Source organism: Bubalus bubalis, chromosome 10 (genome assembly GCF_019923935.1).
Source record: "Bubalus bubalis isolate 160015118507 breed Murrah chromosome 10, NDDB_SH_1, whole genome shotgun sequence".
In the NCBI taxonomy this organism is placed as follows: domain Eukaryota; kingdom Metazoa; phylum Chordata; class Mammalia; order Artiodactyla; family Bovidae; genus Bubalus; species Bubalus bubalis.
The window spans coordinates 69,736,250-69,762,874 of record NC_059166.1 but is presented as its reverse complement, the minus strand read 5'-3'; the positions used below and the strand labels follow the sequence as shown (position 1 = coordinate 69,762,874).

At 39.4% G+C, this 26,625-nt stretch overlaps 1 protein-coding gene across 2 annotated transcripts in view; it reads right to left on the bottom strand.

The window, feature by feature from the left end:
- Window positions 1-26,625, bottom strand: part of NT5DC1 (5'-nucleotidase domain containing 1) — a 108,809-nt gene that overhangs the window by 13,033 nt on the left and 69,151 nt on the right. For both annotated transcript variants that reach the window (XM_006055672.4, XM_006055671.4), the window contains exons 7-10: window positions 5,098-5,272; window positions 3,140-3,237; window positions 1,502-1,620; window positions 308-460 (exon numbers count right to left, since the gene is read on the bottom strand). In XM_006055672.4, the coding sequence (XP_006055734.1) occupies window positions 308-460; window positions 1,502-1,620; window positions 3,140-3,237; window positions 5,098-5,272 (545 nt within the window). The remainder of the gene's footprint in view (window positions 1-307; window positions 461-1,501; window positions 1,621-3,139; window positions 3,238-5,097; window positions 5,273-26,625) is intronic.

Here is a 26,625-nt window from a genome sequence, read left to right as displayed (position 1 = left end):
AAGCCAAAGAGACAGAGTGTAACTATAGCGGGTCAGGATCTGGCTGCCTCGTCATCAGCCAAAGCACAGCCGTGGTGCCACAGCTCTGGACGAAAGCAGGGAGCCCAGAAGACAGACAGATGGTCAACGGCATTATCTTGGCATCCTTTAAAAACTACCCACAAGATCAAGTGCAGAGTTGAGAGGGCATGAAGGTCACAGTTAGGTGCCAACAGACTTCATTGCTCATGGCAGAAACAAGCACTTTCTAAGATATGACAAACATAAAGGTCTTTCTTTCAAGGAAAAAACTAAAGGAGACTCTTACCTCATATTTTCCTTTTTTCTCTTCAGGTTCTGATTCCTCAGGCTTCCCATCTTTGTCCCCTCGGAGCTCTTCGAGGATAAGGACTGTCTCCCAATTACTATAATGACAGGCTGGGAAAATATCTGAATGCATGCTGTCACCAAAGTAAACAACCTGTAAGTCAGACAGCAAATTTTGTCTGAGACATGAGGACTGTTAAGGGGCATGGTGGTCATTTTACAAAAGGCACAAGAAAATTCCTTAACAGCTATCAAAGTCATGTAAAAGCTGCATAAACATCTTAAATTTCCTTGGATAACTTCCCAAGTGACCACTGACTTGCTCCATTTGATTCACAGGGTGTCAGGTTTAAGAAATTACACAATTCATTTGCATGCAGAAGAGCAGAAGATAAGTGAACTTAATTCAAATTTCTGAAATGAAAATGAAAGAGCCCCAATGTTTACAGTTAAACCTGCCCCTGGAATTGAAGAGCTGGTGACATACTGGAGACAGCCTGTTATAGAGGATTAGATTAGCAAGAACACTCTCAACAGAGCCAATTTACCAAAGTTTACAGGCCCCACTCACACCTGCTGAAACAGCGTCTCTGAGAGTGGGTGGGCGAGGCAGGTGGACTCCAGGAAGCTTCCCAGGTACTCTGAGGTATTCTGAGGCAAAGCTTATAGATGAGGAAACCAGGTTAAGAGCATATAAGCTAGAACCTCCAAGTCAGGAGCCCCCGGGGGCTGTGCCAGTGTGGGAGCCAGTGGATCAGGGCTCAGTGATGGACTGACCCATCCTCTCATGGGGCTTGTGGCAAACGTTTTTTAGAAGGAAGTGTTCTGCTATTAAAAATATACCAATGTCCAACATCAACAATATGACAGGATGTTAAAAGCTAATGTGTCTTTAGTCTGTAGTATAATCAGTTATTGCTGGTTTCACATATAAAAAGGTCCTTGATGGGCAGTTAGCAGGATAACATTCCTCAGGTAACCCACACACTATTCTAGGTCTGTTCCTGCTTGGAATATTTGCTTTTCTTTGTCAGAGATAAAAATGTACATCAAAGGAAAGACTTATTTAAGCAGAAGAGGTAGGCAAGGAGGTTGGCAGATAGTTATGTGGAATGCATTTAGAGTTACGGTTTTAGTTGACAAAGGTTTCTCTCTCCAAGTGGGCCACAAAGACTCCACCTCAATGAGAAAATACCTTGGGTTCAGGCTTGCCAGTCATTTTCTTCAGAAGTTCATAAAGGTGGACAGCGTTCCCTTGGGAGTACCAGCCAGGTTTATCCAGAAATGGCAGCGCCTCCCGCTCCTCGTCATTCTCTGAGAACACAGATCAACAATCACACGTTTTCATCAAGTGGCAGCACTCACTGGGCAGACCATGCTTTGCATGGCCGAAGGACATGTGTAAGAAGGAACCACGTGGGGATGGCAGCTACCATTCAGTGACCACCCACACGTCATGAGCATTTCGTTGACATAGAGACATATTTTTTAAAAGAATTTTTTAAGAGCAGTTTTAAGTTCACACAAAACTGAGAGGAAGGTACAGAGATATCCCATATACCCTCTGCCCTCACAAAGGCACAGCCTCCCCCATTACTGGTGATAATAAAACAGTCCAACGTATAATAATGGAAGATGAATTTCTACACAACCTCAGTTATTTTGAACAAGAAATTCTAAAATCACAATTACAGATAATTAAAGCCATGTCACAGCTAAAGGTCAAAAGATATTCAGGCCTATTTGGCTGACATTTCAGCAGCCATTTTTTAATTCTTTTATACAATCAAATTAAAACCCTATTATTCTCTAAAGAATAGGTCAAAAATGAGCCATGTTTAGCCTAACATTAAGAGTCTAAGAAGAATCATCATATTCCCGGAGAAACATGGTGAAAACCAATTATTTCTCATGTCTGTCTGTCTTTACTTAGTACAGAATGTCTTGCCATGTAAATAATCTGGGTTTGATGGCAACTGGAAAATGATTAACTTACACAATTATTTTTGAAAGCAAACCTACATCTGATATGTAGAGGCTCCCTGTGTAGGAAACATTGGGAAGGGAAGCTTTCTATTGCTTAATAAAAAAATATAAATCTATAGAATCATGATTTCTCAGATACTGGGACTCAATTATTAACAAAAAAGAGAAAATTTCTTCTTTATACAAAAACCAAAACAAAAAACTCACTTTACACAAATATACCCCTTCCCTTCCCTGTTTTCAGCCCCCAGACTGGAAGCTGCTCTGCAGGGTCCTATCCATGCAGGGCAACGTGGAGGGCTTAGAACCTTCATAACTGGGAAGCTGTGGGACTGAAAAAACCATTAACTCCAGCAGCAGACGGCCAAGGTGGCGCATGAAGGCATCAGAGCTGAAGCAGAAGCATACAGTCCAAGGGAGCACACTCAAAGAAGTTTCAAGCACCATCTTCATAAACCCAAATACAATACTTAAACATTTCTTCTCACGCTCTATGGGAAGCACCAGCCTCCCGCTCTGTGTCTCCATGACAACGGCTGACATCAGTCCCTTGCAACTGCCTCCCTGTGGGCACTCTAAGGTGGCCTCCCAGTTTACTCGGTGTCACCAGGCAGTCACTGCCACCTCAACAGGCAACATGGCCTGTAATCCCATCCCACGCATTCACCGACTTGCTTATGTGTTTGTGTTTGTAACCTCATGAGGAGAAAGGACACTTATCATCTCTTTAATTCCCTTCATTGCATCTAACATGAAATTTTGCACATGGCTGTCAGCCAACAGGGTATTTATTAAGTGAACGAATAAATCTTAAGCAGGAGAGGAAAGACACAAACTGTGAACTCACCAAGTGTCCGGAAAGGCCTCTGACTTGGTAAATGAGAGAAGAAGCCAGGCTTCAATGCATTTGTAATCACAATGTCAAAAAGATCTTCAAAATCATTCCTACAAAGCAGTGATATTTTTCATAAGTTTATTTTAAGGAATTAGAAAAGGTCCATAAAAAACAGAACTTAATCTTTGCCTATCTGACCACAGCATCATTTCTTATTTTTTGATTAAGAAAAAAATAAGAAAGGAAATAGAAGGTGGTCAAGCACTAATTATCCAGACACCACCCTGAAGTATACACATAAGGGGAAAAAAAGCACATTAACTCATTAACTCTAGGTGCTAAGCTGACTTTCTCACTATGGCAACAGTTATAAATTCGACAGTTCTAACATCTACGTATTCACACACTGTTTTCAAATTTAGGGCCTGAAATTTGTTTGAATTTATTAGCATCAAGAGTTATTAATAATTTTGTGTATCTCATGGGTCTTACTGAAAGCCAGCATCATATTGAGTCAGGAGACATCTTTCAGAGAGTGTTAAAAAATCAGGGTAGTCTTATAATATGGTTATTTTTGTATAGTAATAAAAATGTATTTTTTAGTCTGTATTTAATACTATACTAAGGATTATTTGGGACAGCAAAGGGAAGATAATTTTTGTTCCTGACAGACTCACTATTACATTGGGGAGACAATATTTACCCAACACTTCAGAATACTTTTATAACAGCAGAACTGTACTACAGAGGAATTCAGATATGAAGAAAAATTCTGGTAACCTACAATGAATGTAGGTCACCAATGAAAAAAAATACTCCCAGTGTTTACTCTGAAGCATGGTCCTGGTACCAGGACACAAATGTTCTATAGAAGGCATTTACTTCCCAAGGCACCTGGGACTGCAGCCTTAACTCACTTCAAGGATCCCATCCCTTAATATTAATAAGAAAGCAGAAAACCACCAACAGACTGTAACTGTACCACAGGTCAGTCTGAACCTACATGTGCTGAAAAACATGGGAATTAGGAAACTAAACCAGTCACCAAGGGGTCAGTCTGGAGGCTAAATTTTGCTTCATACTCACAGCAATTCAGTACAGTGTCTGATAAAATTTGAGGAAACATTAGGGCAAATCTAATAGCCGATTTCAGAATCTAGATCTGACCATGGATATTCCCAATACGGATGCCATAAATAAGTATTAATGCTTACTAAAATTTATCAACTACTCTGCCTAATACTTTAACCTGTACTATGCTATTTAAATTTCCCCTAACACCTATGAGGTATTGCTGTTGTTCAGTAGCTAAGTCATGTCCGACTCTCTGCGACCCCATGGACTACAGCATGCCAGGCTTCCTTGTCCTTCACTATCTCCTGGAGTTTGCTCACTGTCCCATTTTTAAGAAGATGAAATGAAGGTTTAGAGAGGTTACAGAACCTACCCTGGGTTACAGAGTAAGTTGCAAGGCAGGGCTTGTGCCCACATCTGCCTTGAGTCTACACATTTATACTGTCTCGATGATCATGGATGTCAACCCCACACCTGGATGGGTAAATGGTGAAGTGCCTGGCTCCACAGGGAAATTGCTGCAGGGGGGCTGTATTCCAGGTGAGTGTCAGGGAGCATAATCTGTAACTCAGTGTCCCTCAAGAATCACCCAAAGCTGAGAAACCAGAGACATGGAGGATGCCTGAAGGACTTGTGGTCTGTCCACAATATTTTCCAGAAAATCTGAAGTCCATCAGCTGTGAGCATACTGGGCCTGGCAAGACTGCTTTGCTGAAATGTACGTGGGGTATCTTGCTGTCAGCAGATGTTGAGGGCTGTTATGAGAAATAACCACGTGTCACTCAGTATTGTTTAATATAATGACATGGTCATGGCTGAACACTTAAAAAGGGCACTGGTCTAATCTGTTATCAGGATTTTGTAAGACCATGAAAACAAAATGACTCACCACTTACCCAAGGATATATTGGCAGAGGAGTCTACAGTAATCACTGTGAGAACTGGTAATTAACATAAGGATTTTGCCAGCATTCTTTAGCTGTCGAAGCCACTTTTTTACTGATTCCGGACAAGTGTGTAAATATTTGCCTGGATCTCTTTTTATTTCTGGAAAATATATTCCACAGTTTTCTGAAAAATAAAAATATCACAGAGATTAAAATTTTTTTCTTGATTCAGTGTCTTCTCAAATAAGTTCGTCTCTCTCAAATTATAAAATTAAAAGGCTAAAAACTATGTTCAAACAATCTAGCAACAATGCCATTACTAACTTCTTGAATACTTACTGTTCTTTTTTAAAAACATGATGACTGAAAATGTCAGTTGAAAACATTTTCTGGTTGTTTGACAAGTGTTAAAACAGATAACATAATAAACAAAATATATCAGCACTTTCAAATCAGAGAAAAACTTACTGTATTTGAAATGTCAATAAATATTCTTTCAATCATTCAACAAATACTTGCTGAATTCAGAAAACAAACAAATACATTTTCAGATAATGCAACAGGAACACACCTTGGCAGGAAGCAGTGGAAAAAGGAGCTGTTTCAGGTTCTGTTTCAGATGGAACTGAGACTAGATGTCCTGGGTCTGTTACAGCCCTTGGGGGGCTGTGATATTAAATGGAAAAACAAGCCAGAAAAGGCAGGAAGGCAGTGTGACTGACAGAAGTTGAAGAACCTGAGTCACTGAGCTGGCCCAGCTCTGTTCCTCTGGGTCTATAAAGAGTCCAGGGCATCAGCCTGAGCTCCGAGGCAGCTGGGGCCAACATCTCCAGAAGTCCTGGTCAGAGGCACCCAGTGTTTGATACGGAGGCTTCAGAGTTATGCGTGCTTAGACAGACAATGCAGGTTTGGTTGAAATGCGGTTAGATTCATACAGCACTTTAGAGATACAGGTTTTGGGGGCGTGATAGCACTGGTAAGCACAGAAAGAGAACCTGAGTTCTTACTTTCCTTAACTGCTAGAGAAAAGACACATGCATAGACAAAACAAGAAGTGAAAGAGCTTGTGCTGAATGATAAAATTCTGCAACAGAGTCTATACATCTGTAATTCTGTTCAGTGTCATGCACTTAAAATAAGGGAAATGAAGTTTTACTTCAAGAACATTAGGACAAGAAAGAAGAGTCTCTAGGGGGAAAAAAAAAGAAACAACAAAAACAGAAATGGCACCAAATACTGTTATCTGACTGCCCAAACCCACTCTCCCTCTTCTTTGCTGGAGAGCATTCTAATTGTGTTGGAGGTTTCTGAGGGGCAGGGTGCTTAGAGAGGGTGGGTCTCTCTACCAGTCCAACCTAACAGGGTAATTCCTTTCCATGTCCTGATCATGTGAAACAACCCAATTTAGCAACAGCTTAACCATTAAGGATATCTATTATTTGCATCCTACAACATCTTTCTTCAGAAAATAATACAATGTAAGAATTATTCATAATCAGACCAAAATATTGCTTAACAAAAGAATGAATGTTGTAAAATGAGAAAAACAGCCGTCAGAGTGCCAAGAACAACAAAAACAAACTTCATGCCCTCATATTCTGCCCTACAAAGAACATGTGTTCTTGGATCTCTTAATATCCCAGAAGCTATGTAATGGCCCTTGAAAAAATTAAAATATATCTTCTGTATTTCAGGGATGAGAAGGTACTAGTAAGAAAGGACTAACTTAAGAAAGAAAAAATAATATATTTAAATAGCTAAAAACAGAATAGTTTGATGAGTAATGATCAAAGCAATGGCAGAAGCTGTGTCTCTCCCAGAATTTACCTGAGGCAGTCATATGGAAGATTATTTCACCCAGAAAAACAAAGGCTTTTGTAGTGATATTATGGGCTGGATAACAAAAGATTTGTAGTATGTAATGCTGAAGATACTTAAGCATCTGTATTCAGAAACAATTGCTGAGAAAAGGCTATTTTTTCCTTAGCTTATGTGTGCTAAGCACACATAAGTGTGGTCAAAGTGCCACCTAGTGGTCAAAAAGTAAATTACTGTTAAAAAGCTATTCCATTTCCAAATGAATTAAAAAAAAAAACAACATACATTTAAACAGAGCATTTTGAAATTCCTGCCTAGATTAATATTAGTTTCCCTTAGTAAGCCTAATCTAAAAGAGTGCAAACATAATAGTTTAGTTGGAGAAAACTGCTCCCTGAGGAAATAATGGAGATGTTCTCGCTTTGTCCACAAGCCAGAGAGAAATGAACAAATTAAAAAAGACAAATCCTGTACAAATGGATATGTTATGGTAGATTATGGGTTGCTCTTTGTGTAAAAGGTCACTAACCGTGGTTGGGGAAAATATTTTTCATCCCTTGTAACCTCAAATCATTAAGGGAATAGGAGGTATGTTAATGTAAATACACACTCATCTTTTAAAGCTTATTTTTACTGATATAACTAACACATAACACTGTGCAAGTTTAAGGTGTACAATGTGTTGATTGACATTTATACACTGCAGGAGATTATTACTGTATTTAGCCAACACCTCTATCATGTTGCACAATCATTTCTTTTTCTTTTTTTGTGGTGGGAACAATTAATATCTAATCTCTGAGCAATTCTGAAGCTTATAATTTAGTACTGTTGTCCATAATATATACCCATGATTTTTACTGAAATGGTCAAGCTATTAAACCAAAGAAATTTATGTTAAACATATAATAACTGCCTTTTAAATTATTTCCCTAAAAGCAGGGAGTCTGATTTTCTGTTTGACATTGAGCAATCATTCAGTGAATGAATACTTAAATAAGTGGAGAGGCAGACACAGGAACATTTATGTTTATTTAAAGTCAAAGTAATGATTTTTAACATATAACCTATGACAAAAATTCTATTATTCATGTCTTATTAATGACATCCTATCTAAAGTACCTTCCTTTTTATACCCCTATTGATAAAAATAATCATGTTTATTCTGTTTTTATACTGAGAGATTTACACTGACTAGACAAGCCAGGGAACTGAGACTGAGACCTAAGGTGGAAAGAAAGGAATGGTCTTGTCTTGTTTGTTCTCCACTCACAAAGCAGCCTGTGTTTTCACTTAACCTCAAAAGAATTCTATTTCATTGCCATTTTATGTAACTCATTTTCCTGGCCTCTACACTCCTCTTCTATCCTTAGATGCTGATATTTTCTCTATCTAGAGGGGATTAAAAGTAAAAAATTTAAAAAGCTAGTTCTAAAGAATAAAGGTTTCACTCTCCTATATTAAAAATTCGGTATTAATGCAGTCACGGGAAGAACAGCGAGGTGCTGAGACAGTCCTTCGGGCAGAGAAAATGACCTGCACGTAACCACTGTAATTCAGGACTGAGGGACCTCTCGTGGTAAAAAAAAATAAGTACAACTTGAATATTAAAAATGCTTTTTTAGCTTAATAGACAATTGTGCCACATCACGATTTCTATCATCATGGAATAAGTAAGCATTTTCCTTGTTAACTATATCGCCAGTGTTGGTGTGACGTGTGGGTCGTGTTCTCAAAGCTGCCGTGCGGGAGGATCAGAGATTCTGGAATGCTATCAGCTCCACCATCAGCCTCCAATTAAGGTCTGTTATCATTTCCACTGCAGAACATAATTTAGGAGAGACTGAAATATTTACAACCTTTGTAGGTTATAGAAGAGCAGGCCAGTGAACAGCTAAAATGTTCAGCCATGAACTGTTTAAATATATTTGCAGTAAGGGATGATACAATTTTCTGAAATACACATATACTATATAAATTTCTTTTGGCCAAGAGATACTGAAATAGTTTTTGAAGGATGAATGAGATAAACAATAGATTAAAAAATGTTCTAATTTTTTTGTTTGTTTATAGAAGGCAAAAGATGAAACTGAAATTTAATGTTAAAACAGATTTTCTGTTTATGGACCCTATATGGGCCCTAAATGGTTTGCTTTTAATATTTGTAAATAAATCTAGAATATCTAGATTGAGTATCTATGTACTAAACATAATGCTTGGAAAAGGACAACAAGAATTGAGAAATGAAGGGTAAAGGTATTGAAAAACATAATCTATAAAATTTACATGAACAGTGTTTGACTTCTATCTCTGTATCTGTGTCTTACCCCCAAGATTCTGATTTAATTGGTCCGGGCTGGAGCCGTGACACTGATATATTTTTTTAAAGCTCCCCAGGTAATTTCAATGTACAATTAGGATTAAGAATTATGGCTCTAAACATAAGAACTAGAACTTTTGCTATTATTATCTGTATATCCTGCCTGCCTCATTGGGATCACTGGCTCTCAGAGAGCAGGGACTTCTTAATTTTATAGTATCTTGTTACCTAACATGAGCTATGTAACCTCACTGCTTACGTGTCTAAAACCTTGTTTTAAATTTAATTTATCAGGTGATCAGTGTCTGTTAAAGAAAAATAACATGTGCAGAAGCAGCAGAAGTCAAATGCTTCAAATCCATATTCAGTGCTGTAATTGTTGAATAATATGCTTTTCCTCACAATACCTACAGAAGTTTTTTTGTAGTGACTGAGCTGATGTTGGGCTTCCCTGATAGCTCGGTTGGTAAAGAATCTGCCTGCAATAAAGGAGACCCTGGTTCGATTCCTGAGTCGGGATGATCCCCTAAAGAAGGGATAGGCTACCCACTCCAGTATTCTTGGGCTTCCAGTATTCTTGAGATGATGTTACCTATGCTATTATCTGGGAACTGAGATAGGCCAAAAAAAAAAAAAAAAAACAAAACCCCAAAATAAATGTCTTCCACATTGAGGTATAAGCATTACCTTCCTTTGTGGAATGTACTCTCCTCTCTCTGCTGCTTTAGAAATGCTTGCTGCTTGTCTGTGGAGCATTTCCCAACACCCTCACCCAGTCACACCACCTCTGGACATCATTCATCACACTGCACGATAATAAACACTTGTAATAAGTGTGTTTATGTATTTTTCTTTCTCCTGAGACTGAGATCTTTTAGGAAAAGAATTGTCTTTACCTTGGTATTTACATTTTCGATGTCAGGGAAACAGCAGAGGATGAATAACTGTAGAAGTAAGTCTGTGTGCGGGGAGAGCTATCAAGTGAGATTTATCAGGTGATCAGAAAAACCTGAGGCCGGCAAACTGCAGCCCGCAAGCTAAGAAAGGTATTTACTTAACATGATTATAGAAGTATCTACATAAAGCCTATAATCTTTACATGATCTGGTCCTTTGAAAAAGTTAGTTGATTCCTGAGACAGTATTTCATAATTTTAAGACAGTAACAATAAGCAATAGTTATAACTCAGTTTTAGAAAATGCCAGCAAGACTAATGAAGTTGTTCATTTGAGAGATCCTGTTGAAAGGTTTCATAGTATCTCAGCAGAGTGACTATTAGAAGATCATGTGTGATAAAACTGCTTTCTGAAAGACAATATAAATACTTTTATGTATTTTTTTCACCATGACATACCTGCTAAGTGCTGAGTTGCTCGATCATGTCTGACTCTTTGCGACACTATAGACTGTAGCCCACCAGGCTCCTCTGTCCATGGGATTTCCTGGTAAGGATACTGGAATGGGTTGCCATTTCCTTCTCCAGGGGATCTTCCTGACCCAGGAATCAAACCCGCGTCTTTTGTGTCTCCTGCATTGGCAGGCAGATTCTGTACCGCTGAGCTGCCAGGGAATCCCTACTTATAGCCCCTCAGTTATTTTCTGGCCTGGGTCTTCTAACAATCTCTTTTACTGAACCAGAGAAGGTTCTTGTCACTTTTCCATCTTGTTAAAACAAACCTAAACCTGCCTTTGCCATTGCCTGTATGATTTTGATACACCTTATTTTTAGTCTCTGAATAAAATATTTCCAGGTTCATTTGCTCTGCTTACTAATGGAGCAATTATAGCAAGGGCCACAGCAAGATACTTCTAGTCCAGGCCAAAAGCTTCCAGCTGGTAATATTTTCCCCTGTTAAGGTCCGAGGAAGTAGAAAGATCCAAGAAAGGCACATGAAGACAAGATGACATCATCAGAAGGACCTAAAGAGCGTGTCGCTGGGGATGAATAAAGGCACTACTGCCTAAACACACGCAAGTTAGCTTCACAAGACACAGGAACGTTTTCCTTGGCAAACCAACGATGCCCCAGGTAAAACCTGGGACAAGTTTAAGGGGCCAGCTTCAAGGAGCTGCACTGTAAATTTTGTCTCAAAATAGGTTTTTAAATGTATTTACCAGGCATGAAACCACCTTGCATGGTTTTTGTCTTCACCAGAGGACACAGACCCACATATTATTCTGACTTGAAACCTCCCAACTCCTCCAGAAGAAAGAAGATGGAAAAAATCAGAACTAAAACAGGATAGCTTGGAGCAAAGCAGGCTCAGAGAGGTGCCAATGCTTAATCCTTTAAAATAAAGTAAAAGCTGGCTTCTCTAGCTCTGAGGCACACAGAGATTAGATACAGTAACAGGAATAAAGCAGGCATATGCCAGACATTAGAGTTCATTTACAATAAACATTTTGAGGGAACCTTCCTCCTACTGAGGAAGCCAATGCTCAGTTACTTAACGATTTTTAAAACAAAAACAAAAAAACCCCACCAAAATCCAAAAAACTGTGTTTCTTCCCACCTGGTTTTTCTTCTAGAGTAGGTAGCTTAACAGAAGGCCAAGACAGCATTTTAGAAGGTACACACAATGCTCAATTCAGCTCCCAAAAGAACATAAATAACTAAAAAAAAACCATTATGGGAACCCAGTCTTCATTCTACAATAATCCATTTTGAACAGAGTGGAGAAAGCCTGGGGGCACAGCTGACCCAGCCTCAGCCACTAATATATAGCCTGTAGCCTCTGCATGGAGAGGGCAGGACCTCAGGTAGAAATTGGGGAGAATGGGCTGGAGGGGTTCCCAGCTGAATCACGCTGTGTTACACTGGCTTCCAGAGAATTTTCTACTCTAAGGAGTGCTTTTAATCTTCTCAGTCTCTCTTTTTCCTTCTTTGGCCTATCTCCTTCCAATTTGACTAATACAAATAAGTTTATATACCTGGGGTATTTTTCTGAACTAACAAACATATAGTCATAGTAAGATGACAACCATATACATTTTTAAAATACTTAAATAAAGACTTCTAAAACTAAAAATCAAAAAACAACTCAGCCGGGTTAACATGAAAAAAATCTTAAAAACAATGTTAAATATTCAATTTTATACATACATACATATATACACATAAAATTAAATATTTTGAAAGAAAGATATTTTTCTGCTTTCTCCATCACACTATCAATCTTTAGCCATTATTCAAAACCAATTTCTTTTCTGCTTTTCTAAATTCCATCCTGTTTTTGGGACTCAACATAATTTCCACTTTTTCTACTTTTCAATCTGCCAGCTACTATATTCTAGTTTACATACTCCAACCCTTAGTCATATATTTTTCTATATAGTTTATTGTGTAAGAAGTGTATCTTCTATTTAATCTCTATAAATCAAATTTCTCTGTGTCATTATAGTGACTAGCATTACAACAATTAGATTCTGAGCATAGAACACATTCAATAAAGGTAATGTAATTAAACTTTCTCTTAAGGATGTTGAACATACTTGCTTGAAATCTTGGTGAGTATAAAGTATTATGTGATTCAATGAAATAAACAATTCCTTCCGTAGTCAAAGGGAACTTTGTTTTTGCTCAATCTAAATGAGGCCTACTTATAAATTTTAGGGCTTTCCAGGTGGCGCTAGTGGTAAAGAACTCACTTGCCAATGAAAAAGACTTAAGAGAAACGGTTCAATCCCTGGGTGGGGAAGATCCCCTGGAGGAGGGCACAGCAACCTATTCTAGTATTCTTGCTTGGAGAATCTCATGGACAGAGCCTGGAGGGCGGCAATCCATAGGGTCACCACTGACGTGACTTAGCATGCATGCACATATAAAACTTAATTAAATGGAATCTCAAGACTAAAGTTCTTAGGAGAAGTAGTGCAGCTCTGATTGTTGGTATATATTTAGTGAGTATCACCAGTGTTTCAGAATAAAGCACAATAAATCTGCTGTAAGCATAGAATAGTTCTAGTTATCAAGGCAGGGATCCTGTAAGTTCCCCAAAGTGTGTGTTAGTTGCTCAGTCGTGTCCAACTCTTTATAGCGCCATGGACTATATATAGCCCACTAGGCTCCTCTGTCCATGGGATTCTCCAGCTAAGAATACTGGAGTGGGTTGCCATTCCCTTCTCCAGGGAATCTTCCCAACCCAGAGACTGAACCTGGGTCTCCTGCATTGCAGGTAGATTCTTTATTATCTGAGCCACCAGGGAAGCCTAAGTTCCCAGAAAACCCAAATAAAACAACATTGTCCTAATCAAACTTTGTCACTATGAAAAATTATATTCTGACTTCTCTTGACCTAAGAAAAAAAATCTGTTAAGAAACCATATGACATAAATGATCAGACTATTTCTTTCTAAAGGAAAGGTGCTGTCAACATAAATCCAGAGAAGCAGAAAGCCTAGAATTACTCAATAACCAAGAAAGAAACAAGCATTCAAAATTCAATTTAAGTAAGGCAAATATTTTACTCACAGTATTTGGCAAAAGTTAGCAATAAACACCAAACGAGCTATGTGTACTAAATGAAGAAAAATGTGAATGAAAAGGAAATTGCACTAGCCCTCACAGATGCCCAGTAACAATTCCATTTATCTGAAAACTATGAGAAAGAAAATGTTTTTCCTTCCAGATAAGAACTCCATTTACACTTCCAAAGGAGTTTAATCTAAGTGTCTTGTGCCAGCAAATTAAATCATTATAGAGCAGGGGAGGAGGGCGAAAGGAATTTGTGATTTTTCAGATGAAGTCACTAAGTAATGGCTCTTGCTACTGATGTGAGGAGAGCAGCTACTCCGTTCTTACTGAAAAACCTTCAAAGGATGGAGCAGTTGTGTGCAGAGCATATCAACATATATATAACAAGCACATTACAGGATGCAGGCCTGGGTGATCCTGGATGGCCTGATCTCAATCAGACAGTCCTGATTCAAGTCTCAGTTGTACAATTTGCGTGGGTAAGTGTCCCGGTCATTCAGACACTTTGTTGGCTTATCTGTGAAGTGATGATGATATTAGAACCCACAAGATTATCAGGTGGATGAAACACGATAATGTATGTGAAACACCTGCTCAGTGCTTGGCACACGGTAAACACTCTCTGTGAGCCGCCCTGGCTTAAATCAACTGTGAAATCCCCCCTCCTATGGGCCACGTTGCATCAGGAGCTTATCCCACAAGGGGTGAATTCATGATCACATGGTCAGTTCAGTTCAGTTCAGTCGCTCAGTCATGTCCGACTCTTTGCGACCCCATGAATCACAGCACGCCAGGCCTCCCTGTCCATCACCAACTCCCGGAGTTCACTCATACTCACGTCCATTGAGTCAGTGATGCCAACCAGCCATCTCATCCTCTGTCGTCCCCTTCTCCTCCTGCCCCCAGTCCCTCCCAGCATCAGAGTCTTTTCCAATGAGTCAACTCTTCGCATGAGGTGGCCAAAGTACTGGAGTTTCAGCTTCAGCATCATTCCTTCCAAAGAAATCCCAGGGCTGATCTCCTTCAGAATGGACTGGTTGGATCTCCTTGCAGTCCAAGGGACTCTCAAGAGTCTTCTCCAACACCACAGTTCAAAAGCATCAATTCTTGGGTGCTCAGCCTTCTTCACAGTCCAACTCTCACATCCATACATGACCACAGGAAAAACCATAGCCTTGACTAGACGAACCTTTGTTGGTACTTACTCACATAAGTACTTTCAAAACATATTTGGAAAAAAACTTCAAATGTTCTGACCAGGATGCAAGGCAGTGTCTCTTTTTGCCACTTCCAGAGAAAAACACAGGAATGAATGCCCACTGCTCCATTATTTGACATTTCTCGTAGCACTGGGCAGACAACCTCGCAGACCACAGAACCCCATTTCCTCACTGTGGATACGAATACAAGGCCTAGAGGCTGACTTGCCTTTCAGCACACAATGCTGTTAATATACCTTTCATTTTACTATCCATTAATAAAGTAGAGAATCTTTTTGTATTGTTATTAGTCACCATCTTTCATTCCGTTTGCAGTTCTATCTATAATACACAAGGTTGGAAATGAAGCACTCACCAAAAAAAAAAAAAAAGTTTGTTGAACCAACTAGGTGATTTGAGGGCTATTTATGTCAAATTACTTGATTATAAAAATTCACCAAACTCTCTTGGAGAGCACTTGGTAAACTCAAGTATTATTAACTCAAGTATTTCTGATTCTACCAAATGCCTACAGGCTCACATCAGAGCATTATTCTCTCATATCCAACTGTTTCCCTGAAGGACCAAAGGCCATTGTCTTCAAGGCATTTTCTAGATGGGCCTATGGAAAGTTAGAAGTGTGTACATTTGATGATCACTCTGCACGTATGCAGAACAGATAAATAAATTGTGGTAGTCATACAACTGTGTACTATACAGTAACAAAGAGGAATGAATACATTATACAACAGGTATAAATTATAGAGATATAATGTTCAGGAAAAGAAGCCAGACAGAAGAACACAGATATAGCCTAATTCTACTTCTATAGTTAAAAATCTAGCAAAATTTATCTATGGTGTGAGATATCCATCCAGGCAATGGATATTGGCTAGAAAGGAGATGAGGAGAGCTTCTAGGGGACCAGAAATTGTTCTATCAGCTGAAAATATGTTCATGAATAACACTATTTAACAACAGTACTTATAAAAAACTGACACAACATTTTCATGACCATAAAACATAATATAAGAAACTGAGTAGAAATAAGTGCTAAATCAGAAATTTAAGAGTCCAATCAAATGAGAATCTATGTAACCCAGCATTGTAAAACTGTTCAGAACAGAAAAGCAAGCATTTAGTGAATTAGTTTGTTTAAATTTTCATTAAATAACATCTTGGAGTAGCTTTACTATTTCCTGTCTCCCAGCACAAGAAGTGTTTTTCTACTATCATAATCTGTGGGAGATAGTTGTCCATTAAACTTAATTTGAAAGCATTGTATTAAGCCGTCAAAAGCCACGTTATAAGGAAGAAAACTTCTAGTGGGATAGGACCCCAGTTTTTTTTGGCATTTAATATTGCTCCTAATAATATCTGTTACCTTTGTATTTTCCTTACGCTTTGAGAATTTCCAGTACAGAAACTGTTGAGTAATCAAAAAACTGTCATTCTAATTTTTTCTACAGAGCTTCTGAATTTACTTGTTCAATTCAACAGCAGTAGTAATGGCAAGAGCTGTCATTGTTTTAGCATTTATCAGTAAATGCATTCTCAATTTATAAACCACAGTTCCCCTTTTCCCAGACTATAATCTCAGAATTCTGTTCTTAATGCAAATATCATGTAGCTAGATTTTTGTCTGGCTCCGTAAGTATCACTCATTCCTGATTTAACGTGTCCCTGAATTTTGCAGGCATCAAATAACTGATTTGTATCTGTAAAAGAAAATAGTCCTTTGTTTTTAGAATTAAAGAAATAAACCTCTTGCCAATAATACTTTTCTAAAGGTTCAGACTCTTAAAGGTAGAATCAAGGGCATATGAGACCACTGTTTCCTCATTTCCCCCAAAGAGTATGGTGAATTAAAACTCAGCAGCGTTTATTTTTTAGGGTTGACTTAAGATCTCATGACTTTCAAGTCAGAAAGACAGAAACAAGTATTGTATATTAACACACATATATGGAATCTAGAAAAACGGTACTGATGAACTTATTTTCAGGGAAGGAATGGAGACACAGATGTACAGAATGGGCTTGTAGGTATAGTCAGGGAAGGAGAGGGCAGGACGAATTGAGAAAGTAGCACTGACATATATACAAAACCATGTATAAATTGGCTAGTTAGCGGGAAGTTGTTATATAAAACAGGGAGCCCAGCCTGGCGCTCTATGATGACCTAGAGGGCTAAGATACAGGAGGGGAGGGAGGCTCAACAGGAAGGAGATATATATATATATATACACACACACACACACACACATATATATATATAAAATATAAATTATGACTGATTCATGTTGTTATACAACAGAAACCAACACAACATTGCAAAGCAATTTTTGTCCAATTAAAAAAAAAGATCTCACAACTTTCAATTTAAATGGGCTAAAATTTAGTAGGAACTTTGTTTGGCCAATGGTTATATATTTGAAACATCCTAAGCACAAGAAAAGAAAGTTCCTCAAAAAATAATTTTTTTTCTAGAAGAAGGGCCAAGCGTGCACAAGCAGCTCTGAGGGCTAACACACAAGAGGAGCCCACATCCAATACCATCTAGACCTGTGTTGTCTAATATGGTCATTAGCCACATGGGGCTATTTAAAGTTAAATTAACTAAAATTAAAATGTAAAAGTCAAGTCCTGCAACACCCTAGCCACATTTCAAGTACCTGGCAGCAGCATGTGGCTACTGTCAGCCACAATGGACAGCACGGATACAGACCATCTCATCCCTGGGAGGTTCTACTGGTCAGAACTCCTCTAGGATAACTTCAGTCCATGATTCCTAAAATTATCAGCCGTGGCTGCATAAAACTATGGTGTGGCACTGGGATCAAAATAGCAAGCAAACATGATCTGGTCCAGAAATAGAGCCTTTAAAAAAGCAGAAGTCATAATTATAACCATGAAACCAGGCCAAGGCTGCAGTGTGGACTTGTGGGAGAAACACTATGGCCAGAATCAGGCGGCTTGGGCTTTACATCTGCATTTCAGCTTTGTGTGTGTCCTCACCTGTCAGATGGCAGTCATTGTTAGGGTTAATAATCAGGGTACTGGGTGGGATGGATGAAAGACCTAAATACCTAAATGATGCAGGTGCCTTAGGAGAGTGGTAAGCACTTGTTTATGTCATTATTCTTATGTTAAACGATGTTTTTGTTATCAGCAGCAAGCTTAATGTTTAGCTCACTGTGGTGCTTGAAATCAAAAAGCATTATCAGGGTGATTTCATGTCGGTAGTTATATTAGGGAACTTGATTGATCAGTTCTTAAGTACTAAGAGATTACAGAACACTGCTCTCTGTATAATGGAGTGATTCTGAATTCAGTATTTATAATGAACCATGCTCATATATGTACCTCTATACAGTGCTACATGCCTGGGATGAATAAACTGTTCACTGAAATAAGGAGGGTGGAGTAAAAAGGTGAGAGTATCACAAAGAAACCAGGTGTGTGCTAAGTCACTTCAGTCACTTTTGACTCTTTGCAACTCCATGGACTGTAGCCCGCCAGTCTCCTCTGTCCATGGAATTCTCCAGGCAAGAATAGTGGAGTGGGTTGCCATTTCCTCCTCCAGGGGATCTTCCTGACCCAGGGATCGAACATGTGTCTCTTCTGTCTCCTGCACTGGCAGGCGGGTTCTTTACCACTAGCTCCATCTGCAAAGCCCCTACATAAAATATTTTTTTATCCTGTAAAGTTATGACCAACCTAGACAGCATATTCAAAAGCAAAGACATTACTTTGCCAACAAAGGTCCGTCTAGTCAAGGCTATGGTTTTTCCTGTGGTCATGTATGGATGTGAGAGTTGGACTGTGAAGAAGGCTGAGCGCCGAAGAATTGATGCTTTTGAACTGTGGTGTTGGAGAAGACTCTTGAGAGTCCCTTGGACTGCAAGGAGATCCAACCAGTCCATTCTGAAGGAGATCAGCCCTGGGTGTTCTTTGGAGGGAATGATGCTGAAGCTGAAACTCCAGTACTTTGGCCACCTCATGCGAAGAGTTGACTCATTGGAAAAGACTCTGGTGCTGGGAGGGATTGGGGGCAGGAGGAGAAGGGGACGGCAGAGGATGAGATGGCTGGATGGCATCACTGACTCGATGGATGTGAGTCTGAGTGAACTCTGGGAGTTGGTGATGGACAGGAAGGCCTGGCGTGCTGTGATTCATGGGGTCGCGAAGAGTCGGACACGACTGAGCGACTGAACTGAACTGAACTGAACTGAATACAATGTCTCACCAAGGTTTTACCATTGTGAAGGATCTCCCCATCTTCTATTCCTGTTCTGCATATATCTAGGTGCATTACCTGCTGGGCAGTCTGTGCTTCACCTGACAGCGAAAAGGAGGTGCTGCCACAGTACCTCATTTTTCCATTCCTCTTTGAGAAAACAGAAACCAAACAGGGAATCTTCTAGATCTTGGTTAGAAGAAAGAACCTATAAGCTGTAAAGGCAGCTCTGATAAGGTGCGGTAAGAAGGGAGCACATGTGGATTTCCTCACAACAGAAAGTAAAGCTGGTCTGCCATCAGATTTACACCAACATGGTGAAGACTGTTAAGTGATACATAAATACCATAGATAAGGACATTAAACATCACCGTGAGAATGATGCCTGGGAGAGATTCCACAAACAGACTTTTAAACCTTCAGTTAGTTCACTCGTGTCCGACTCTTTGGGACCCCATGAATTGCAGCACGCCAGGCCTCCCTGTCCATCACCAACTCCCGGAGTTCACTCACACTCACGTCCATCGAGTTGGTGATGCCATCCAGCCATCTCATCCTCTGCCGTCCCCTTCTCCTCCTGCCCCCAATCCCTCCCAGCACCAGAGTCTTTTCCAACGAGTCAACTCTTCGCATGAGGTGGCCAAAATACTGGAGTTTCAGCCTCAGCATCAGTCCTTCCAGTGAACACCCAGGACTGGTCTCCTTTAGGATGGACTGGTTGGATCTCCCTTGCAGTCCAAGGGACTCTCAAGAGTCTTCTCCAACACCACAGTTCAAAAGCATCAATTCTTCGGCACTCAGCTTCCTTCACAGTCCAACTCTCACATCTATACATGACCACAGGAAAAACCATAGCCTTGACTAGATGGACCTTTGTTGGCAAAGTAACGTCTCTGCTTCTAAATATACTATCTAGGTTGGTCATAACTTTCCTTCCAAGGAGTAAGCATCTTTTAATTTCATGGCTGCAATCACCATCTGCAGTGATTTTGGAGCCCCAAAAAATAAAGTCTGACACTGTTTCCCCATCTATTTCCCATGAAGTGATAGGACCAGATGCCATGATCTTAGTTTTCTGAATGTTGAGCTTTAAGCCAACTTCTTCAGTCTCTTTCACTTTCATCAAGAGGCTTTTTAGTTCCTCTTCACTTCCTGCCATAAGGGTGGTGTCATCTGCATATCTGAGGTTATTGATATTTCTCCCGGCAATCTTGATTCCAGCTTGTGCTTCTTCCAGCCCAGCATTTTTCATGATGTACTCTGCATATAAGTTAAATAAGCAGGGTGACAATATACAGCCTTGACGTACTCCTTTTCCTATTTTAAACCTTAGGGAGTCATAAACTAGACCTGCTAATATCTTTCTGGATAAAATAACCACTGTTTATAACAGTACCTTAATTTTATTTACCTATACTTTTAAAAATAAACTTTAGAATAACTTTAGATCTACTGAAAAACTGCAAAGATAGTAAGAGAATTTCCATCACTCACTATTTCCCTATTATTAACACTTTACAATATTCCATGTTTGTCACAATGAATGAACCCACACTGATATATTATTAAAATGGCCACGCTTTATTTTTATTTCCTTAGTTTTTATTTCATGTCTTTCTCCTTCTTCCAGGATCCCATACCACATTTAGTGGTCATGTCTCCTTAGGCTCCTCTTGGGTGTGACAAGTCTCTCAGACTTTCCTTGTTTCTGATGACCAAGACAGTTTGGAGGAGTACTGGTCAGGTATTTTGTAGAATGTCCCTTGACCGAGATTTGTGGTGAGACTAGGGTTATGGGTTTTTGGGAGAAAGAGCCCAGAGGAGAGGTGCCATTCTCACATCATATCAAGGGTATTTATGTCATAACATGACACCTCACTGCTGATGTTGATCTCGAGCACCTGGATGAGGTAATGCTCACCAGATTTTTCCATTGAAAAGTTACTCTCTTTTCCCCTTACCATACTGTACTCATTGGAAGGGAAGTCACTATGCACAGCTCTCAATTAAGGAGTGGGGAGTTACGCTCCATCTCCTAGAAGGTGAAATGTCTGCAAAAATTATTTGGAATTCATTTGCATAGGCAAGCTGTCTCTTCTCCTCATTTATTCATTCAATCATTTATTTATATCAACAGACTCACTGGTATTTATTTTACACTTTGGGTTATAATCCAATACTACTTTATTTATTTTGTCCTTAAACGGTTCCAGCTTTGGCCACTGGGAGCTCTATTACTTGATTTCTGGGTCCCTTTGACGTATCCCATCATCAGGTTTTGGTTTTTCTTTTGAACCACTTCCCCAGTTTGTGGCACCACAGGATGCTCTGGTCATCTTGCATGTTGCCTGCCCCAGTCCTAGAATCAGACACTCCTCCAAAAGAGCTCTGGTTCAGATCTGGGTGCCTTTTTAGTTTCTAATGGGTTTGGTACACGTGCTTCTCTCACATCCACAGCCTCTTGGACAGATGAGTAAACCAAGGTTCTGAGTAGCTGAGGCATTTGCTCAAGATCAAGACTAATAATGGCAGGGTTGGGATAAAATTCAGTCTTTTGATGATAATATTGTTCTTTTCCATTACTGAGTGATTTCTGGATGAGGACCTGGACTCAAAGACCAGTCTCACAACTTGTAGGAAAAAGGAAAAGAGAAACTGACATTACCAGAACATAGTCCTTCCAGGAGAGAAAATATTAACAGAGGTATGTGACAGACTCTATGTACCTAGAAGGAAACAACTGGAGATTCTGTATTGGACAAAGGCCTCCAATTGTATTACAGCAGTGGTTCTCAGCCGGAGGTACTTTTTCTTCCCGCTCCTCCTCTCCCCACCCTGAAACATCTGGCCATGTCTGGACACATTTTGCTGGGGAGGGGCGTGCTGCCACTGGAGTCTAGGGGAGAGAGGTCAGGGATGATGCCAAACATTCTATAATGCACAGAAGAGCTCCTGCAACAAAGAATTACAGTTCAAAATGACAACAGTGTTCACACTGAGAGACCCTAAACCCAGGGACCGCTAAAGAACTGCACCCAGTTTTATGCCATCTCTACTCTTGCTGAATTACTTTCCCGTTGGTGGCTATGAGGGACAATCGTGGAAGATTCTGGGGGCATTCTGTGGTCTAGTGAGTTGGTCTATTAGCAGGAAAAAAAAAAAAAAAAAACCAACCCATTTTGGTTAAGGGATACGGCTCACCATCAGATAAAAGAGTTCTCCCTGGTGGCTCAACTGGTAAAGAATCTGCCTGCAATGCTGGAGACCCAGGTTGGATCCCTGGGTTGGGAAGAGTCCCTAGAGAAGAGAATGGCAACCCACTCTAGTATTCTCCCATGGAGAATTCCATGGACAGAGGAGCCTGGCAGGCTACAGTCCATGGGGTCATAAAGAGTCGGGCATGACTGAGTGACTAACACTTTTGGTTCTTACACGTGGGTCAAACAGAAGAAGGGGTGCTCTTTAAAATGAGCAGCCATGGCTCATGTGTTTACCATATATGCCATCGTTTACTAGTAGGCCATGCTTCTGCTATCTTCTAGTTCAGGAACAAGCTGTGCAGAATGGTATGGTGGCTTAGAAAGTCTGCCAATGAGCTGGTCAGCCTTACTAAGTAGACGGCTGTTCCCCAGAAACTGTTGTTCATTGCTCAGTGACCTCGGTTTGAAGAGGAAGTAAGTGACTGAATCCCTGTTTGTTGATGCTGTCAGTGACCACCCAGCAGTTTGACAGAAGAAAACAACCCTTGTTTACTATGACCTCTCTTGGAAGCTTTAGAAAAGCTTGCTCATTCTTGGTACTAACATTCAATGGAGGACATTTTCTGAGCAAAGCTAGGTGTGTCCTGGGATCATAAATCGCCATTGCCTTCTATAAAAAAATAGAGCTTACAGGGGCAGTATAGTTTGGGATGATCCTATTTGGGGAGATCCTGATGATGCAGATAGGTATATGTAAAAATACTCCATGCACTGTAATGTCTGGTACACAGTAATTGCTCGTCAATTGTAGCAACAATAAAAACCCAAATGTTTACTTAGTGTTTCCTAGGTGTCAGGCCCTGTGCAAAGGACATGTTTATCTCATCAAACACTCAAAACTAGCCTATGAGATAAGTGCCACTCTATTACTACCTAAGTTATGAAGGAAGTCAGATGCTTATGGAATATATGATAGTTAAAGAAAGGAAAACTGTCATCTTGCGATACAATCTTATTCCTGGAGATGATATGAGGTCACAAGACCACAGTGATAAACAAATGCCAAGTTTAGCCCGTTAACATCCCCACATTACCAACCACAGTCTTACAGGGGGTGTCAAACACTGGACGGGATGGGTGGACGCACCAGGAACTAACACAGCGTTGCAGGTCAATTATACTTCAAAACAAACTCACAGCAAAGAGATCAGATTTGTCGTTAACAGAGGTGCGGAATAGGGGATGGGGAATCAGATGAAGGCAGTCAAAAGGTACAAACTTCCCGTTGTAAGATAAATATATACTAGGGATGTAATGTACAATATAATAAATCTGATTAACACTGCTACATATGAAAGTTGCTAAGAGAGTAAATGCTAAGAGTTCTTACAAGGAAAAAAAAGCTTTTTTTCCTATTTCTTTACTTTTGTATTTATATGAAAAGATGAATATTCACTAAACTTACAGTGATAACCGTTAATGCAATTATTATGCTGTATACCCTGACCTGGGCTTCCCTGGTGGCTCAGAGGTTAAAGCGTCTGCCTGGAATGCGGGAGACCAGGGCTCGATCCCTGGGTCGGGAAGATCCCCTGGAGAAGGAAATAGCACCCCACTCCAGTACTCTTGCCTGCAGAATCCCATGGAGGGAGGAGCCTGGTAGGCTACAGTCCATGGGGTCGCAAAGAGTTGGACACGACTGAGCGACTTCACTTCATACCCTGACTTATACAGGGTTGTATGTCAACTGCATCTCAATAAAACTGCAAGAAAAAAAAATGGAAAGTTTCTAGGCCTGTACACGCCCCTCTTCAGTCCTGCACTCAAAAATCACCATTTGTAGTCATTTGTTCTTAACCCTTCTGATAATTTACATTCACAACTCTGAGTAATATACTTAAGTTAATTCATAAGCTTTAGACAATATCCACTGACTTCCTACTAAGAAATGAGAATTCACTTAATTCACATTAACCTTTATTATCCTTTTCCTTCCTCTTTATAATATTTATAGTTATATTCAGATTTATTCTCTTACTGGTCACTTTTTAAATATTGCGCATCCAGCTCTATTTGTTGTTCCATCAAAATTTAACTCCCCAGAACATAAAATAGGCCATTAGTAATCCTCCTTCCCATCAACTCTCCAATTCCCTTCTACTTTTTTTTTTAAATAGTTATTTATCTGACTGTGTTGGGTCTTCATTGTGGCATGCAGGATCTTAGTTATGGCATGTGGGATCTAGTTTGCTGAAGGATTGAACCCCGGGCCCCTTGCTTTGGCATGGTGAAGTCTTAGCCACTGAACCACCAGGGAAGTCCCCTTCCCCTTCTACAACTTACATCTGATCATCATCTTATTTTCTTCAAATTACCAATAAACCTTTCTGTGCTTTATGAGTTGCTTCTAAAAATCAAAGGTGAATAATCTGTGTTTACTATATTGTGATCTGTAAATATTATTCATTACAGAAACAAGGAATGTTTTAGAATTATGTTTCTACTTCCAGAAGTCCATTTTTTACTGAACTGTCATTCAAAAGAACATGTTACTAGAATAAAGGTCAAGTGGATTTCTCTTTTTTAGTTTTCATAATTGCTCAAAATCACACATTTTTGTTGTATTGTGATTGCACAATGACATTATTGTACATTTTTTAATCTGGAGTTTCTAATTGCCTTTACTTTTCTACTGTTCATATCATCAAATTTTTACAGCAAAATTATATTTGGGCTCACCAAATAAAGATGAAAAATTCAAAGTTCATTATAGCAGACAATAAAAACAAACTTTTGAAAACACTATTTTGTTTTTAAATTCTTAAAGATAACTTTTTGCTTATGTGTCCTTTAAAACAGAGATGAAGTGTATTCCATATACATTAGTAAGATCCATTTATATACTTTCAGTTTATAAAACACTGCTTGCAAATATTGTTTTGTGTTGTCAACCCATGAAGGAGGCAGAATCGTCTTTATTTCACAAATACAGCAATTTAACATCAGAGAGAGTTTTGGAGTGGGGTGCCATCGCCTTCTCCAAGAGAGACTGAAAGATTTAGCTACAATCAGACAGCAAGTAGGCTGCAAGTTCCAAATGCGAAACCAAGTTTTCTTTTCCCCTCAAAGCCCAAGGTTCTTTGCTTCTACCTCAGCTGCCTAACACATGGGCTCTTTCTGCCTTTTGTTTAGAAATAAAACATCATGATTTTGGTTTATAAGTTTTGTTATCAATTAGAGCACTCCTATGGAAAGCAACACACTACTCTCACTCCTTATTTACTAAGGATAAGGCAGGGAAGGATTTTTGTAAATAAACAATAGAAAAACTGGCAGAACTAGAAAACACAGAAAAACACAAATCAAAAGGCCATTACATAAAGACGCTACAATGACAAACTGAATAGTCAAGGCAGGCCGAAGATTCGTAAGCACTAGGCTTCTCAGTGAATACATGAGCGCCTATAAGCACTGGGGTTATTACGCCAGCAGGACAGTGCTGACATGGAAGGGACACCGATCCCAATCGTACTCTCACAAACCAGGCGTATCTCACACAATTAGCTTCTGAGGAACAACTCTGGGTACTGTCTCTGAGAGGTCAATGTCTACCAAAGAGGAGAACCAGGGTCCTGAGAAGACGCCATGTGAGGACACCAGGGGAAGTTCAGCACAGAGAAGTAGGCTCAAGTTACAGTCATATGAGCACAAAGAAATGGGTTTCAGCATAACATGAGGAAGAATTCCTGACAGAGGAAACATGCCCTCAAAAAATGACAAAATAACAGCATTCAGACCAGCTAGATTCTGGTTAGTTGAAGCTTTAGACTCTCTATACAGGTAAAAGGCAAAAGCTGAAAATTCAATTTCTGAATTTTGAATTTCATATTTACCATTTATAATAAAGCAAATATTCTTTAAAGTTATTTAAGACTTGACTTTGACTTTACATCAGAAGAAAACAGTTCAGGAAAAACAGTTTCTTAAAATAAGAACTTACTTAATGTAAATATTAACAGAAACACAGAACTCAATTTGAGCAAGAAATGTCCAGGCTTTCTTCTTATATATACCTAAACTCTAATATGTCAACTTTTTTTGAAATAATGGGGGAAAGTAGTCAAGTTTGATTGTTTTTGTATGTAGCTATCCAGTTTTCCCAACACAGTCTAAAAATTGACAGTCTTTCCCCCCTTATATGTCAATTAATTGACATATTATAATATTGACTATATTATATGGCCAATTAATTGACTGTGTAAGTGTGAGTTCATCTCTGGACTCTATTC